Source organism: Vespa mandarinia, chromosome 22, assembly GCF_050613455.1.
Source record: "Vespa mandarinia isolate Hongniang chromosome 22, ASM5061345v1, whole genome shotgun sequence".
NCBI lineage: Eukaryota > Metazoa > Arthropoda > Insecta > Hymenoptera > Vespidae > Vespa > Vespa mandarinia.
The window spans coordinates 42214-61440 of record NC_140831.1 but is presented as its reverse complement, the minus strand read 5'-3'; the positions used below and the strand labels follow the sequence as shown (position 1 = coordinate 61440).

General features: G+C 32.7%; 2 protein-coding genes across 8 annotated transcripts; one reads left to right on the top strand and one right to left on the bottom strand.

Moving 5' to 3' along the window:
* Positions 1-483: 483 nt before the first annotated feature.
* Positions 484-11249, top strand: LOC118442795 (uncharacterized). Of its 2 annotated transcripts, XM_035868918.2 has the most exons (9): positions 484-1188; positions 1724-1909; positions 7186-7322; positions 7431-7555; positions 7669-7808; positions 8769-8980; positions 9174-9432; positions 10324-10571; positions 10842-11249. In XM_035868918.2, exons 2-9 carry the CDS (start codon positions 1900-1902, stop codon positions 11070-11072), a joined length of 1362 nt encoding a protein of 453 aa, XP_035724811.1. In that variant the 5' UTR covers positions 484-1188; positions 1724-1899; the 3' UTR covers positions 11073-11249. The 2 variants fall into 2 exon arrangements, with proteins under 2 accessions (XP_035724811.1, XP_035724813.1); XM_035868920.2 differs by lacking the exons at positions 8769-8980; positions 9174-9432 and adding an exon at positions 8162-8188 and having other exon boundaries at positions 498-1188.
* Vps53 (vacuolar protein sorting 53) lies at positions 9454-16664 on the bottom strand. 6 transcript variants are annotated; one of them, XR_014983480.1, is made up of 16 exons: positions 16368-16663; positions 16148-16282; positions 15712-16008; positions 15158-15558; positions 14954-15074; positions 14735-14871; positions 14161-14602; positions 13624-13970; positions 13381-13536; positions 13179-13304; positions 13009-13087; positions 12718-12866; positions 12462-12627; positions 12101-12247; positions 9951-12002; positions 9454-9881 (listed from the first exon to the last, which is right to left on the bottom strand). XR_014983480.1 is itself a non-coding variant. In XM_035868872.2 (15 exons), exons 3-15 carry the CDS (start codon positions 15796-15798, stop codon positions 11841-11843), a joined length of 2520 nt encoding a protein of 839 aa, XP_035724765.1. In that variant the 5' UTR covers positions 15799-16008; positions 16148-16282; positions 16368-16663; the 3' UTR covers positions 9454-11840. The 6 variants fall into 6 exon arrangements, 5 of the variants coding, with proteins under 5 accessions (XP_035724765.1, XP_085519582.1, XP_085519584.1 ...); XM_035868872.2 differs by having other exon boundaries at positions 9454-12002; XM_085663456.1 differs by having other exon boundaries at positions 9454-12002; positions 16432-16663.
* Between the last annotated feature and the right edge of the window lie 2563 nt (positions 16665-19227).

Below are 19227 nucleotides of genomic sequence, written 5' to 3'. Positions count from 1 at the left end.
TATATTTATAAAGCAAATGTACCAACATAACTGTGTCGATGTTTGTGAAAATCGGGAGATAGTTTCCTATGAGAAAACGAAGGAAAACTTAATGTTGGAAAGAAAGAAATGAAAAAGAAAAAAGAACCTTTATTTTCTAGCCTCGACAGCAAATAATGTTGAGCGTATATAAAATGTGCCATCTTTTATTGCTAACTACACACACGGTCTTGCGACCCACTTCACATGTTGATATTAATAATCTGTTAAAATTTTATTTTCCCATATATTTCATTTTAATCTGTTTAACGATATCAATCGATATGAATTCTCCTTGTAGAGTTTAAATATTGCTTTCTTCGGCAAAACCAGGAAAAAGCAATTTTCTTTGAGGATTATTAATGGGAGTGCAAAATATGTATATATATATATATATATATATATATATATATATATATATATATCGTGTGTGTGTGTGTCATGTATACATGATATATTTACAAGTACGCAAGATTCGAGCGGCAACATAATAATGCATCCTACAAATTTGTGTTTCAACTTTTCACAAAGAAGAAAATTTGAAACGCGAATGGGTTCTTTTTATTCGTATTCTTATGCTTTTAGTCCGTGCTTTGTTTGTTGCAATAATTTCCAAAATAGGTCTACATCATGACGTTCTATATTATATATGCGTTCTTCTGCAAAAAACTTCGACCCTATCGTTAAGCCTTCTATGTATGAAATTATTCTGTGAGAACAACCTTTGTGAGATTCAATGTCCCTCTATTTATTATATTCAAAAGTTTATTAAGCTCGTTTACAATCTCAACTTCCATGAGTTTTCGTTGGAAAAGAAAACGATATACCGATCGAGCGAAATATTACATTGTCAAACTTTTATGACAAATTAAAAGGACGAAAGTAAAACTCGAATTTTACCGACGGAGATAAACAAGTTGAAATGTAACGTAGCGCACTCTACGACAAGAGTTGCAAGTTCCTTGGTAAAAGAATTTCGCATAAATGATATCATTCAGAAAAAGCAGAACATATAATAAAAGAGGTTGCAAACAAAAACAAGCGCCAATGTGTGTGCCATGAAAATATAGAAAAGTTTTATCCGTTATCATAACAATTTGTCATTAATATTCTAAAAACATGTTATCGTTGAAAATTAAATAATCGGTATATGGATACTATTGTTAATTGGTAAGTATATATAATTGGTATTAGATCATCGATGTCAAAGGTTGCTGACGCATATCGTATGTGCCTACGATATATTTCGACGAACTTGAGATGGTAACAGTTTATAATAATTTATTACGCGCGATCTATTTCGCACGGTAAAAATAAATGTAATACATACATATTTGAAAATTTATTCGTTTCTAAGAAAACTCAGAACGAATCGTCAAAGCCAAATTCTAGGTTCATTTTTAGAATTAACCAATGTTATCCTTGTTAATATTAATATTTATGTTAATACATGTTCTATTTAATTATCCCTCGAATAATAAGTTCGTATTTAAGTTCGTCATCATCAGCAAGTAATGAATATTGATTGGTTGGTGATTGATTAATTGAAAAACCTATTAATTTTTTTTTCGTTTATCAACATAACATGAAATGCTTATAAAGTTGGACCTTTATTAATCGTTTAATCGTCAAAAATATATAAACGGGGATATTATATATAGGGATACACTAGTTTGCGATTTATCCGCAATAACGCTGTTTGTAGATGCAACGTTAGGTGTGCCGCGTCTGCGCATGTGCGAAATCTCCTCCCATGCCGACAACCGTAAGTAAAAGGAATGGAAAATGCCAGCTTAACGCAGTACCAGTTCAAATTCTGTCTAAGGTGTATACCGGCACGCTCGTATCGAGGAATCTCTAATTACTACTTCGATTTTCAACATGGCTATTTGTAAGTTACCATATCGTATATATTAATTATTTTATTAATCTTTAAATTTCATTTCTAATTACTATTATGCAAATTTTATTTTCCAAAGAGAATTTTTATGTCTCGATCTAATAGATCAGGCCTTTTAACATGTTCATCATCGAGCTCGAAATCGCTTGGTATAAGGAAAAATTGATCGTCAAACAGATTCATATGAAAAAACAGATAGAAACGTTCATATTGCGCAATAAACCTATCGTACCGATCTGTGAGTTGGACACAATGAGCGTCTCTCTCTTACTAATAGAATTCATATATTTAAGTCTGAATCATACCTGAAAATAACAAAACATGTCTCTCTATTCCTATTTAATTCACAATTTGCCTTCAATGGGGATTACTAAATCGCACAAACAATTGATTAAATAATATACTTATGGTTATACATATTTGAGATTTCATTGAAAGAGGCTTTATTCGAAAAAAAAAAAAAACAAAAAAAAAACGTTATTATTTATCTATTCGTTTGCCGACACAATTAGGCAGGTGTATATGACGATTATAATGACGATCCGCGTTTGGTCGATTTGAAAATGCCTGTTGTCCAGTGATGCGAAAAAAAAGAGAAGTAGAATGTTCCCTGAAAGAAGCACGTCGTATAGATGCTTCTAAATATAGTCAAGGGCGCGGCTGTGCCGGTTTGACAAGCCGATCGTCGGTCGGTAAACCGGTCGGTGTTTGCATTCTTTCCAACTTTTATGTTATTCTTCCGTTTCCTTGTTGTTTGATTGTTATATCGTTTCGTTTTTCAATGCATGGATTAAATAAAATCGATCGATGAAGCAACACCACATAAAAACTATAATATTTTTCCCATTATAAGCGATTGATACGTAAAAATACATTTCTAAATTGAACGTTCACTTCGATCGGTTTACAACTGTTCAAAATAAAGCGATTATTTACTCGTAGAGTTATTTCTTCTCTTTCAAGGATAAAATCAAGTGTTGTCGTTCTGGTTTTTGCGTTATAAACTCCAAAGGACAAAGTTATTTTTTAATATCGCAGAGAAAGAAAGTAGGATTGGTAGTATTTTAGATGACGCAGCAGCAACGAAAGGATATTCGCGTTATACGTGCCCTATACGCTATCAGAAGGTTTCTATTTTAGAAGCGTGCCTTCCTCTGGAATTCTCCGACAGAATCGAATGTCTCAATATTTGTTTCAACATTCCAAACTTTTATTCCATCTCTCTCTCTCTCTCTCTCTCTCTCTCTCTCTCTCTCTCTCTCAATTTTCTATATTGTAAGTCCATAGGTGATTCGTAAGCAAAAACATTATATTTATCTTCGTTATACGTTCCTAATTTGAATTTTCTTGACTATTTTCGAAATGTTCACGAACTCCATGCTTAAGAACAATAAGATAAACTTGGCGTTACGACGCGCGGCGTCTCGCGTTTCAGTGTAGTCTTTATTTACTAGGAAGTAAAGTATATTAAAAGAAATGTGTTGTGGATGGTACACGAGAGACAGTTGCTGCCATGGGAGGTCAATGGCATCAGGAAACAGTTACATCGTTTTGACTTGCTTCTCTTCCATGTATTAACGTCTTACTGCCAGGAAGAGAAGGATCTATTTACCTTTCTCTTTATTTATTATTACTTTTTTCTTCTTTTCTAAAGACAACACAATTTTATATATATATATATATATGATCAAAATAAATCACAATTATAAAGCAATCAAATTTCGTTAATGAGAAATGTTATGCGTACAAAAATTAAGTGGTTCTCTTTAATGGAATTATTTTAGAACATCTAACAGTGCATGCGCTCAACGTGCTCTTCGAAGAGATCAATTACTTTCTTTGATAAAAAAAAAACCGATTGAGATGACTGTATTTTTCACGAAATCTTTTCTTCGCTTCATCAAAACGAGCAGTCGCGTAATCGCGATGACCGAAATAACGAGATTCATCGTTGCGCAATGACTAATTCTCACTCAATGACACTAATCTTCTCGCTATTATGTTAATTACTAATACAGTATACCCTACATTATTAGACAAAGCCAATTTGGAAACTTTAATATTCTCTCGAGTTCTCTTGCATCACTTTCGAAGAATATTTTATTAGCAGTATGTTAATTCTCAAGGCGACAGTATCGACATTCGTTTCGTTGTTTATCAAATTTTTCGCCTTATTAAATGCGATTAATTAAGTTTCGCAGCTGCTCTGCATCTGCAAAACGACCGAGAAGAGAACTCGTCGCTATCGTATAAAAACTTTTTTTAAGAGCAACGAGCACAAACTCTTTGGCATTTCTTAAATTTTATTCGATAGTTAATTAATAATAATCATCGAAAAATCGTCGTAGAAGCCAGGAGCTAAGAGTGCTTGACTTTCAAAAGTTTACAATCACGGTTAGAGATCGGCAAACCTTAATCCTCTTCTTCGAGTCAAAAGTCAATGATAATTATCATCATACGCGCATATTTTATCATAGTTTGATAGCTGCTTCGTGTCTCTCCGAAAAAAACACGATGAATTGATGTTTATAGAATTTAGATCGACTTCCCCTTAAATGAAATAATACACTTCTAAATATGAATGACATCATCTCAATGACGTTTATTCACAACTAGCATCGGCTGACTCGGCGATGACCTCGATTTACCTATTGATTAATTTTACTTTCATAATAATATAGTACGAGGGTTGCCGGTTGAATGGATAAGAAATTGCGCAAATATAAGAGAGAGAGAGAGAGAGAGAGAGAAATGGTTAAAACAATTTGTTCTTCCTCTACGACGTTGCTGATGATGTCACCGTTAAAAGTTACCTTCGTGGCATAACTTCACTATTTATAAGCATTGCCTTCTCGTGCCGTTGTCTACTCAATGCGAATATTACATCTTTGATACGTTTAGGAATGATTCTGGAAACAATGTTTATTAAAAGAGAGAGGTTTCTAATCTTGCTTAATTATTAGAAATGCGTTTAGATGTAAAAGGCAATGAATTATCATTTACTTAACTGTCAATGTTATTTTCACTAGAGCGTCACTTTTACTATTCCTATTGTTCTTAGAAACGATTTCTAATATCCTGATTGATGATATATCGTCGCTTGAATTTTAGACAATGACTTTTAGCCATCGTACATGAAGAAGATATATCCGAATGAAAATAGTCATCAGTTTTGTTCTTAACTGCGTTTCAAGCAACGTAACGACACGTCATCGCGTAAATTACATTTACGAGTATGATAGATCTCCATGAACTAACTCGCGCGAGCCGAAGGAATGTCCATCGTAGTTGTCAGTTGCGTTAAACTCCAACGAATTTGTTAATACGTTTACGACTAACCGATAAGTTTACGACCAAGATAAAATGTCTTTTTATTGTCTTCTTTCCTTATACGTTCAACGAATTTTGTGATAATTTACTTGAAAAAAGAAAAAACAAAAGAGGAAAAAAATCCAATCGTTAAGTTACAAAGCAAAAATATTTTTCGTTCATTTTTCAAAGGTTACAGCTCATTGTAAAAGACAACATTCCAGAAATTTCTAACCTTTTCAACTTCCAAAGTAGAGAAACTTTCTGTCTATTCTAAACAACTTATTTAAAATTATAAACGACACTTGTTCCGTATACAAAAAATTATCTAAAATATTCATTATATTTGTGTATTATATCGGAAGTACAAGAAAATTTTAATGATCGTATCTAGAAAGGCGATCCATAAGAAATCGAGATTCTTAATCGGCGAACTTTTTCGTTTGTGCATCGGTGAAAAGTCATGCTCGTTTCTTACGTTCATCTGAGATTTCGTGATTATCCATGTCTGCTACGTTATTGATCTATGAATACTACAACGTGTCCTAGTTCACGTTACCGACTGCAGTGAACTAACTGGCGTCAGGATGTCTCGACTTTCGTCGCGACATTTTCGACTTTCTATCGTCCTTCCTCATAAATATTAAAATGCACCCGTCCTCTCTCATCATAATGAACCCAAGTTATTACGCCCTAGAATCCTCTATCATTCCTTGCCCATTCTTTGAGTAAGTATCAGTTTTAAGACTAATCCTCGCAGATGATCCTTATTGCGTTCAATACATTCAGATTAACCTCTAATAGGTTCCATCCTCTAAGTTCCCATCGAACTTGATCCTTAATTATCTGAATTACATAGATTTCCTCGGATCTTCACGAATATCCAAAGTTTCTTTTGAACCAAACCACGCTTTGTCTTTCGCAGTGTTACTTTAACAAAATCGTTATCCCGTTACAACTATCGTCACTCCTTAAAAGAAGAGCCGAGCTTTACCCTCACGCTATGATCTGCCGACGATAGAAAGTTCTACATTCGTCCACGGCACTCTTAAATTTACTCCAAAAAAAGTAACCCGCCAAATTTTTTTTTTGCGATGCGACAGTCGCTATACAGTCTCGATATTAAATAATATCCCTTTAAACCAGATCTCAATTTATTTACTCACTTATGAACATTAACTACTAGTCTGCTTTTGGTGAGTGTACCTTCACCGGAAGACTTTCTCGGATTATCAGAACACGTTCCTTCGCCAAGAAAGTTCCTGGATTATTTGGTTAACCTAGGCCAATCAACATCACGTCAAGGTGACAGACTCTCGTGATAATAATGCTCCAAAATAGCCACTTGAATGCCACAATCAAGAGCTTGCAGAACTCTCAGAACCGTATTCACTGGAACGTGAAAAACGCCTACATTAATCTATTCGATATTGAATTTACATCATATATATATATATATATATATATATATGTGATATATATATATATATGATCATATATATATATATATATATATATATATATATGATAGATATGATTATATATATATATATATGTTGTTATTAATTCGAAGGTCCCACATTTCCACCATTCTTTCATTACAGTCATTTACGAAAGAGCTGTCCGATAATAACATTCCTTTGTTTCCATTCGAGAGCATACTCTCAGATTATTACTCTCGCACGCAAGGTCCAGTGTGCCCAGTGGCCAAAGTCGACCAGCTGCCTATAGAAAAGGCAGATGGGAATATTTTTGAAAATCCTAACAAGAACTTGTTGTTTTGTTGTTCTATTAATATATTCTTCCTGTTAAACTCGGAATGACATTGGTCCAAATACGATCGATTTAATAATTATATCTAAGCTATAAAATAACAAATGATATATAGATATTGTCAAATACTATTATTTATTGATTTCTTCTTAAATTTCTGACTAATAATGTCATTAATCGCGCAGCACTGTCGACGGAAGACAAATTGGAGTATAACTTCTATCCGGTGACCAGTGGACAAGTTCAATTTCGAGTAAAAGCACCCAACGATGCTCACATCGCCCTTACCACTGGTCCCCGTGAGGATGAACCCATGTATGAGGTTAGCAAATACAATTTCTTTTTTCTTTTTTTTTTTTCTCCTTTTTACAAATTAGATCGAAAGATGTCTTCTCTGTTTTCATAAAATATGTACTTTAACATTGATTAGGTTATCATCGGTGGATGGGCCAACTCCAAATCCGTCATTCGTAAAAATAGAACCAAACCGGAAGTTGCAGAAAAAGAAACTCCAGGAATCTTGACAGCTGACAATTTTCGTGGATTTTGGATAAGGTATGATGAATTGTTTCTCTTCGAAATAAAATTTTGCCGATCCTTTTTTAGCTTGCGTAATATTTATACATCAATGTAAGTTACATAGATATTTCTTTACGAATAATATTCAGGTGGCGCGATGGCGAAATCACAGTTGGTAAGGAAGGTGAACAGAATGCGTTCTTATCCTATACCGATCCTGAACCATTCGGTATAGGTTACTTTGGTGCTTGCACCGGCTGGGGAGCCTCAGGAGAATGGTTGATCGAAGGTAAGCCTTTCAAGTCCGCATTGCTGCTTGGGATTAGGAATGTGCTACATCTTTACTATAACGATAATCTATATCTTTCTTCTCGATTATTTCATAGTATTTAGTTTTGTATTTTAGTTTCTTCTTAGGGTAAAATATAGAATAGGAAGTAGCACAGTTTACGCTGCCCTTTTATTACTTTAATGCGTTGCTGCTATTTACAGAAAATAATGTTTTCAAAGTGATCGGGAAAGAAATCCTCTTGTATATTTAAAATAGAATGTAAAGAAAGAATTTTAGAACGTTTGTATTTTATTTTTGGTACTTTTTCCAATTTCGGATGGGACTCTTCTAACGCATCGCGATCTGCACAGCCAGATGTATCGGAGATAACCGTGGCTGTACGTAATGTATAATAAAGGAGAGCCATTGGGCAAGGCTTCTTGATCACGTAGCTTGTGAACGTATCTTATTCTTTTTTTCTTTCTTTTTTCTTTTTTTTTGTAGATATCGCTTTGAGAATGCTCCCTTCAATACATATACATACGTATATTTTATCTCCCAGCACGAAACCTTCGCAACGTCCACGAATGCATTGCGATTGACGAGTGCACGCTATTATAACAAAGCACATTTATAAAAGGGTCGTCGACATTACAGATAACTTATTTTTCCATATCGATGCAAGAAGATTCGGTACATATGTATGTAATATATTTCTCATTTGTTTTATTTCAACAAAGAAAAATTCTTTCTTATTTTTCATTTGCAAACGTATCTACGGGAGTCACCTTTTTTTTTTTAATGCAAACGATTTTATTGAAAATAATATGTATAAAGATAGATAGACAGATAGATAGATAAATAGATGGATATATATATATATATATATATGTGTATAGATATACATAGATATACATAGGCATATAGGTATTCTAGTATAAAATGATCTCACGTATCTAATATTATTCGATATGCAAGGTCTCATACCTTTGAAAACAAAAGACGAGCTCGTTTACAAATACCACGCGATACGAGCCGGCGCTCTTTTCATCGAAGTCAAGGCCCAAAGCAATGCGCACGTTGCTTTGACCGATGCAAAGAAGGAAACTAATCCGATGTACGAGATCATGCTTGGGGGATGGGAAAATACAGCGTCCGTCATCAGATACGATCGTAAAAAGCCGGACAAGGTTCGAAAATCATTGATGATATTTTCTTTTTTTCTTTTACGGAATGGTGATCAGCTCTTCTTAATTATTTTTCTATTATTTTGTTGTTTTGATTCATTTATAAAATTGACCATTCTATTTTGCATAACGATGATTAATCGCGTTAGGTTCCGTTCGCGTGTCGTGTTATAACGCGATCATTTTGCGGTAATAGGTACGCGTGGATACTCCAAACCTCCTCAACCAGAACGAGTTCAAGAGATTTTCGATCTCTTGGCTCGACGGGCGCATCACGGTCAGATCCGGCGATCAACGCGGACACGTAATCATGGACTGGTTAGATCCAAATCCGATTGGCGTCAGTCACATTGGCGTACGCACGGGTTGGGGTGCTAAAGGAGTTTGGAAACTTCGATTTGAACAGAACTTGGAGTATCCTTCTCCCCTCGGTTCCTCCTCTCACAATCAGAAAAGTAATCTCTCTTGTACACTCATCTTTTCTTTTCTTTTTTTCTCTCTCTCTCTCTCTCTCTCTCTCTCTCTCTTTTTCTCTTTTTTGTTCATTTTCTTTTGCATTACTCGAGATCATCGTCAGAGCTAAGCATTTCACGGAAATTGAAACAAATTACATATGTAGAAGAATCTAATCGTTCACTTTGACTGCAAAAAAAAGTGTTCCGGTGCTTATTATTTTCCACTAGTTAATCAGGGCTAATGAGCGCTGACGGATCTCGGGTTCGTTGAACAACGAAATCGTCTCTTATCGCTTGGGTGCGAAGCGTAATGTATCTATAAGAAACGCGCATGCCTCTACGTTCTTCTTTCATAATACGCCATGGATATATTTCCGATGGTCATATTACGTTGTTTTACATCGAAGGTTCGCTGGTAATTACATGTATCGTAAAATTCGCCGTACTAACTGAAATAAAACATCTTATATATCACACACATATTTTTTTTTTCACGTCTATGCACATTGGTCTATTACCCTGCTCTGCACGTTGCACGTTGTTGTTGTTTCGTTCGTTATTTGCTTCTTTGTTATTTGCGAGCCTATTTATTTGTTCCCGTATGTTCATACTTAATCCTATCGCATGGATGCCCTTAGTTTTTCACGCTTGTTAAATTTACTGTACGACAGAAAATTGGTAACATCGACGATTAAGCGGAATTTATGAAGAATGAATTTGTTTCAAATGCTATATTGCAAAATATTTTCAAAGAATTCATCATTAACAAACTCATCTTGACGTTTTGTTCGTACGGAAAGTATAAAGTGGATTTTGTTATGGAAATTTCATTGCTTGAGGATTCAATCGATTAATTAGGATAAATTGGTTGATCAATTGGATCGATTGCAGATCCAAATGTTGCACCTTCCGCCCCATTGGAAGTCCGTGGACTTGATACCGGAAGTCATTGCTGGTGCGATGCAACAAGTGCCCTGGTGGTCCCTCCAGGTGGCGTCGAAGGAGGAAGAGACGATGAGCCTTTGTTCGTAGGTAGAGCTCATCATGAAGGTGCTCTCTTACCTGGCAAGGTGAAACCTAGTCACAGCGTTTGCTACGTTCCCTGGGGTGGCGCCGAGCATGCAAAAACAGATTATCAGGTATTTTTATTTATTAGATTATAACGTAAAAGTTAATGGTATTTATTACTCTTTCGAAGGCAAATAAATGTATTATTTTCCAGTTTGATGTATTAAAAGCAAGCTAAAGTGTATTTCAAGTAACTAAAATGGTGATTTAGTCTTATTTCTATTATAATAAAATATTCAATGTTAAAGAATATTGTAAATCAATTTGAAAAATCGAGGATGTTAGGAAAATAAATTTTAATCGTTAGAAATGACAAGAATTAATATCAATTAATATAACAGGTACTTTGCGATTGCCATGTATCTTGGGTGTCAACAAGTGGCGGAAACATTCCGACAAATGCAATTCCAGCTGGAGAAACGGAAGATGGGGAACCTTTATTCGTTGGTCGTGTACATCATGAGGACACTCTAACTATCGGCAAGGTTCAAGCGTCTCATGGCGTTTGTTACATACCTTTTGGGGGTGCTGAGATCGGCTTCCCCGATTATGAGATCATGATTTCTCAATAATTGTCATTCGATGCGCTCTAAAAATGAAAATCTCCGCGTTCGATCCATCGATGAATTTCTTTGATTATATTTTCTTTATCATACTTTTACTTTCCTCTATGCTATCTTATGATCATTTGGATAATTGGAAAAGTATATATTCTTTTCAATGTTTTTTTTTCTTTCTTTTTCTATTGACAAGAAAATTTATTAAAGACAAAAGAATCTCCTTAGGTCGTAAATCAATTGTCGTAAGAATTTTAAATGTCTAACTTAATCTTTCGAAGTAAAAACATTCATCGATCGATGGAAAAAACTAAAGCAAGTAATTTCTCAATGCAGTCAATAGCTTTCGCGTAAAAATCATGGCAACCCCGTGTTGTTGCTGTAGGGCGAGCAAGCCATTGCTGATACATACATATATATATATATATATATATATATGTATATATATATATATATATATATATATATATATAAAACTGAGCTATGTATTTAACTACGTCGTTGTTAATCTTCGTCGGAAGATTTGCTAATAATTTGTTGTTCTTTCAGAAAAAAAACGATATATTTTTTTCATCATAGCAACATAGTTTTCTAATGCACACATTCGCTTCGTTGAAATATATATTTTTAGATGCTGTATTGATGATAATAAACGATTAAACGAATGACTCTAAGAATAAGCAATGAATTTTTAATCTCCCGCAAAGAAGTTTCAGAATTCACTTAAGGAAAAAAACAGGTAACGTTATGAGAAAAAGAAGAAGAAAAAATGGCAAAAGTAATTTAGATTCTTTTTTTAATAAGTTTTTCTAATTTTCTAATTCGACCTGCCTCATGCTCAGGGCTCTCTTGAATGGTATTATTTCTTGAAGTTAATGATGCATCTGAACCTTCTGGTTGCTTGAATTGTTCTGTCAATAGAACTTGTTCCGTTCTTTTCAAACCCTACGAAAATATAATGATTAATAGTACATACATCATTCGCAGATAAATGTATATACTATATATACACACACACACACACAGACGAGCGAGATCATTACCTTCATATCTAAAATTTTTTGAAATTCTGGTGCTTGTAAATCTGGCAAATGCATCTTACATCCTTTTACAAAGTCAGCAGGAGAATCTACCGGTGACATTACAATTTTAAGAATCATTTCAGCATTTGCCATACCTTTATCTACTATCTGTTTAAAAAATTTGATGATTATTTTTTATAAAATTAATTTTGCCATTAAAATTAACACATTTACAGCAATTATGGCAATTTCAGCGGTGAGACCGCTTTTTCTGAAAGTCGCGTACAATTTTCAATTGTCCACATTAAGCAGATTCTACCATTTAAATAAATAAAATGACATAGGACTATATTACTGGTCCCGAGTGCGTTAATAATATTACCTTTGCGTAAGAAGCAGGTGCTTTCCTTTGAACTTGATAACCCGTACAAGGTAATTCTAAAAGGGCTGTTTTCAGCATGTAAACATCAAGCAATAATTGCTCTGCTCCTACTGCACTTAACGGTTTACATTTATACAACTGTTGCACCAATTTGGGAATAAAAGAACTAAAAAGGTAAAATTTTAAATTGGACTTATGAATAAAATTAACATATTATAAATAAATGTTAATACACGAAAAATGAAAAATACTATACTTTGCAAACTTTACACATAGTTGTGTGAAATACTTTCTACAGGAAGATAATCTATCTCTGATTGAGGGAATCATCTGCCGTAAATGCACTACTATTGTATTAACATAATTACTTTGGTCTCCGACCGTCTCTATGGAGCTCCATTGCATCTGACAGAAAACAGAAAATTGATTATTTTACGATTACTGCTGTAACTAATGTTTAAATATTAAATATTTCACTTGTTCAACGTTTAGTTAATGAACTTAAAAAATATTGTATTTATTTGTTAAAAGCTTTTTGTTAATTTACCTTAGTCATTGCAGATAAGGCAGAATCACAGGCCGCTTCTAAGTCTTGAACTAGTAACAAGATACAGTCAGAAATAACACTGAAAACAAATGTTGAAATTACATTTGGTTCTGCAAAATTCTTCAATTTACACTTCTCTAAACACACGTATACAAGATATAATACTGTACTCGTGAAAAATATCTTGCTCTTGAGATAAATTAATCCTTTTCGCATAACATTGATCCGTTTTTTCACGTAATTTTTCTTCCAATTGCTGTGTTGTTTCTAAACAATATTCAGCCGTTGTCAAAATGCTAAAAAGGATGCGTACACGTTAAATTGTTTTTTAAAAAATTTTTCAAAGATCAAAAGAAATTATTTAATCTTTACCAACAAATACGTGCTTGTTCTTCTTTACAAAACTTAGTATTTTCACCTTCTTTTAAGAAATTTTGAACATTTTGTATAAATCCAGATGTTGATAAGTCACGGAAATCTCGTGTTATACTACTCATACTCGTACCAATTCCGAGGCTGCTTCCGCTCCTATAAAAAAGTTCGTTGTTACGGGCAACTCGATAATCAATGAATTTTTAAAAATGAACATATTTATAAATAGTTTGTGCCGCTAACTTGGGTAAATTATTTTGAAGTATCTTCACGGCGTATTCTCGTAAATATTTTTGAAAGGTTTTAGCAAGGCTCAGCATTATTATCCCTGTACTAAGTTGTGTACATTGCAATATACATTTCTTATAAAAGACGAATAGATCAGCACAAGAGGACAGAACACTATTTGAGCCTTCATTGCCATCAAAATCTTTGGCTCCTGGGGGCTGAGCTTTATAATCAGATACAAATTTATTCATTAAATCTGCTAAATTACGGTCTAAACTATCGATATATATATACAAGTATGGCTCGAAACAACTTCCTATAAGATTTATGAAAGGGGATGCTTTTGATTTTTGATGTTCCACCTAAAATACATGTCAAAATATCTATATTTATGTATGTATTATCTACAATATATATGATATATATATGATACATATATATATATGTATATATATATATATATATATATATATATATATATATATAATTTTGTATATATAATTTTAAACATAACACTGCAATATACATTGAAAATAATACAACTATTTTTACCTGTTCACTTTCCTCAAATGGATTTTTAGACGTTTTATCGTCTGCATTATTTACAGTTGAATTTTTATTTTCAACCGATATTGCAGGATTATCAATAGATAATTTGTTACCAGTAAAACGTTTAGCTAATAATGATTCAAAATTTGCAGTTCTCTGAATCGCATACAGTAACAATTTAACATCTATCTCCGAACGTCTTTTATGCATTAGTTTGGTCAAAGCCTCATTTGTAACATAACAGAATTGAATGGCAATTCGCTCAGATACTTCCCAATCAGATGGAAAGATAGTACCGAACTTTGATTCAAAGTCAAGCAAGTGTTTTTTGAGCCATGCATATCGTTTATCTATTTTGTCCAACCATGCGTAATCTTGATTTTCATCGAATATGTGTGCATACTCTTTTAATTGAATATCTATAAACCATATTAGCAAATCTTTCCTATTAAAAAAAAGGTAATATTTACAGCATAATTTTTTTTTGCATTAAAGTTTGTTGTAGTATTTGAACATTCCTTTACATATACATCATTATAATTGTTCTAGTTAGAAGAATTGCAACAATAATACCTACTTCACTTTTGGATCCAATAAAGATAATACTACGCATCCATCTGTCAGTTGATTAAAATACTTTGGGTTTTGTCCAGAAAATGCTTCTTTGAAATCTGTTGTAATTTGTTGAGCTAACTCAATATGTATTTGCCGAACCTGTGTTACAGAAATAAATTACAATTATTTTCATATATTTTACACACACACAATGTTTATAGCATCGTGTAAAATTTCTCACCTCATCTGATAATTGTTTAATTTCTGGTATATCCATGTAACCATTAAAGTGCTCCATGACTTCTGTCACTGCTTGTAACGGTAAAATGATTTCTCCATATTGTTTCTTTTGTATTAATGTTCTAAAAGGATACATTAATATATGTAATATAATATTTTAGGTTAAAATCTTAAAATATAAGATATATATTAACAAAGTACATACTTTAATGTGTCAACTCCTTCGACAAGCATATGTAGATGATTTAATGTTGTTATAGAAGTTACAAGATTCCTTTTAGCAAAATCTAATTGTTTAATATCTCTTGTGATCTCTTTAACTTCCTCTTCTGATTGTTCCGCTTTATCCTTTATATCTTTGATATGAACAAATAATTGTTTAATTACTTTTTGAGCATCTTCCAGTGCTGCTTTCCCATCTTGACCTATATCTGTTTGTCCGCATACAACAGCACTCATCTCTTTGTCAATTGTATGGATTTTTTGTTCCATCTCATTCATTACATCGTCAATGTTAGACAAAGATTGTTCAGTTGGAAATAGAGAATTTATATAATTAACGACAGTGAAATTTGCTTCGTCCAATGGATCATCACTGGATAATACCTATTAATTAATGAAAGATAGCATATATAATACATATTATATATGGATTGGCACGCATTATTAATACTCAAATTCGGAGGATAGATTTCAACTTTACAGATTAAAGTAAGAAAAATATAAATGTTTAATATAAAAAAAAAAAAAAATACACACCTGATCTATCACATTTTGTACAGAAGAAGGGAATGTATAAACGCTGGATCGTAGATCATTCAAATCACTTTCTTCGTTAGTTTCCATTGTGCATTACTATTTATGATATTACTTTACATGTCCTTTTTTCTTACAACTTTTTATGAAGAACTTAAATTATGATGAAATGCCTATATATTTTCATCGTATTTATATTTTTCCTTCGAGCTTGAAAATTTATTACCTTAGAACATGAATAAGTGGTGGTTCTTCTCTATTACTCTCTTCTATTCATATCGCTTATCATGTGTTGTTCCCCTATAAATATGTATTGTAAATATGTGTTAGAAATATGTTTATATTATATAAAAAAAAAACACGGGAGAGACGAAAATGTCGATTAAAAATAATAGTAAAATAATATGTATCGGTTGCGCCTTTTATGATTATTACATACATGTACGTAACGAAACTATATTGTCAATTCTCATAAGCGTAAAGATCACTGTTCAGATTAGACAGAGAGTTACTTTGTCCGTATTAAACAAGGCGTTGTTGTTGTTGTTCGTAAGGAGTTAAATATTCAACAATTCTAAAACATTATTCGACAAATTACATGCCTTACATAGTGTTACAATGCTTCAATTATTATCAGATACTTATGTTAGCTGGCAAACCTTTCTATGAGCCATACTAAAATGCGCTTTAATTAATTCGAACGACCAATCAGCTGATTAATACCTCGCAGTCCTTTCCATTACACTCGACGTCAATAATAATTTCTCTTTGGGAAGAAAGTTTAACAAATACGCTCTCTTAAAAACAAACCGTCCGTCATATGTATACATGAAAAATCTATGTATTTTCCTTACGCATGTCGAATTCGCTTCTTCACGCCAATTTTCAACAATTTTTGGCTAACCTTTCATTGATCCAATGAATCCTGTTTCTGAAAGATGCTCACGTTAAGGCTGTTCTCAATATCGTTCAAGGCGCGTTTAACTATAGTGACGGCAGCGGAAAAAAAATGAACTAAAAATGCATTGAAGAAACATTGTCATAGATTCTCATTAGCTCTCTCACTTTATATTCATTTCTTAATAATTATTGAATAAAAATGTAAACACTTGACATATTTTAATATGTACTTCTGAGTCCTGACTGCCATTTATATCATTTCAGTCATTTAGCAAGACGTATATATTTTTTATCGAAATAATTCAAGACTTCCACGTATAACTACTTTCTTACGTCAAAATAGAATATTTCCATATAGCCAAATTCAAACAACTTATGGATACGATCACTTAATAATTATTTAAATAAAATAAAATGTAATAAGAAATATGATAATGCAATATTCAAGCATAAGTATATTACGCTAAAGATCGTTAAGCTCTTAAAACCCGTCCATAATGGAGCCGATAAAAAATAGAGTAATATTTAAACAATAATACATTAGTTCAAATATGAAATAGACGGAAACGAGTGGGAAACTTAAAATAATTTTACATATAAAAAATATCTACTTTAATTAATAATAATTCTAGTTACGAAGTAATTGGCATTGCATAATAAAAAACATAAACGTGCTCTTACTTCACTCTGAAAGTTCGCGAGTTAGTTTTCATTTGCCCACCGAACTATGCACATTCTCTCTTCTAAACGCTAAAGCTTATAAATTAATATTTTCGGTGATTTCATAATTATTTAAACGATTTCTATTGCACGCGGGATAGAATAGAGTAATGTTTAAACAATAGTGCATATATTTCAACATTAAAAAGTCTGAATCGCGCGCGGGACATAAAATAATTTCAGTATAAACTTCTATTACTTTAAAATTTTAATTTCGGAGTATTTGCCTTCTGTAATATAAACATAAACGCTCTTTTTCACGACTTTGAAAGTTCGCAAGTTAGTTTTCTCTTGCCCTTCGATCTGTGCACATCGCGATTCACTTTTCTAAACGCTAAAGCTTATAAATTAATATTTTCGGTAATTTCATAATTATTTAAACGATTTTTGTTGCACGCGGAATAGAATAGAGTAATATTTAAACAATAGTGCATTTATTTAAACATTAAAAAGTCTGAATCGCGCGCGGGACTTAAAATAATTTCAGTATAAACTTCTATTACTTTAAAATTTTAATTTCGGAATAGTTGCCTCGTCTAATATAAACATAAACGCACTTTTTCACGACTTTGACAGTTCGCGTGTTAGTTTTCTCTTGCCCTTCGATCTGTGCACATCGCGATTCACTTTTCTAAACGCTAAAGCTTATAAATTAATATTTTCGGTAATTTCATAATTATTTAAACGATTTTTATTGCACGCGGGATAGAATAGAGTAATATTTAAACAATAGTGCATTTATTTAAACATTAAAAAGTCTGAATCGCGCGCGGGACTTAAAATAATTTCAGTATAAACTTCTATTACTTTAAAATTTTAATTTCGGAGTATTTGCCTTCTGTAATATAAACATAAACGCTCTTTTTCACGACTTTGACAGTTCGCGAGTTAGTTTTCTCTTGCCCTTCGATCTGTGCACATCGCGATTCACTTTTCTAAACGCTAAAGCTTATAAATTAATATTTTCGGTAATTTCATAATTATTTAAACGATTTTTGTGGCACGCGGGATAGAATAGAGTAATATTTAAACAATAGTGCATTTATTTAAACATTAAAAAGTTTGAATCGCGCGCGGGACTTAAAATAATTTCAGTATAAACTTCTATTACTTTAAAATTTTAATTTCGGAGTATTTGCCTTCTGTAATATAAACATAAACGCTCTTTTTCACGACTTTGACAGTTCGCGAGTTAGTTTTCTCTTGCCCTTCGATCTGTGCACATCGCGATTCACTTTTCTAAACGCTAAAGCTTATAAATTAATATTTTCGGTAATTTCATAATTATTTAAACGATTTTTGTGGCACGCGGGATAGAATAGAGTAATATTTAAACAATAGTGCATTTATTTAAACATTAAAAAGTCTGAATCGCGCGCGGGACTTAAAATAATTTCAGTATAAACTTCTATTACTTTAAAATTTTAATTTCGGAGTACTTGCCTCGTCTAATATAAACATAAACGCACTTTTTCACGACTTTGACAGTTCGCGAGTTATTTTTCTCTTGCCCTTCGATCTGTGCACATCGCGATTCACTTTTCTAAACGCTAAAGCTTATAAATTAATATTTTCGGTAATTTCATAATTATTTAAACGATTTTTGTTGCACGCGGGTTAGAATAGAGTAATATTTAAATAATAGTGCATTTATTTAAACATTAAAAAGTCTGAATCGCGCGCGGGACTTAAAATAATTTCAGTATAAACTTCTATTACTTTAAAATTTTAATTTCGGAGTATTTGCCTTCTGTAATATAAACATAAACGCACTTTTTCACGACTTTGACAGTTCGCGAGTTAGTTTTCTCTTACCCTTCGATCTGTGCACATCGCGATTCACTTTTCTAAACGCTAAAGCTTATAAATTAATATTTTCGGTAATTTCATAATTATTTA

Bases quoted from the DNA above. Each gene is read 5' to 3' on its own strand.
- LOC118442795 (XM_035868918.2), top strand. The intron at 7,556-7,668 runs GTATGATGAATT...AATAATATTCAG, and splicing joins TTTCGTGGATTTTGGATAAG to GTGGCGCGATGGCGAAATCA. The intron at 9,433-10,323 runs GTAATCTCTCTT...GATCGATTGCAG, and splicing joins CTCCTCTCACAATCAGAAAA to ATCCAAATGTTGCACCTTCC.
- Vps53 (XM_085663458.1), bottom strand. From the start codon at position 15,798: ATGGAAACTAACGAAGAAAGTGATTTGAATGATCTACGATCCAGCGTT. The intron at 12,867-13,008 runs GTAAATTAACAA...GTTTTCTGTCAG, and splicing joins CCTTATCTGCAATGACTAAG to ATGCAATGGAGCTCCATAGA. The intron at 12,248-12,461 runs GTAATATTATTA...TTTTTTAAACAG, and splicing joins CACCTGCTTCTTACGCAAAG to ATAGTAGATAAAGGTATGGC.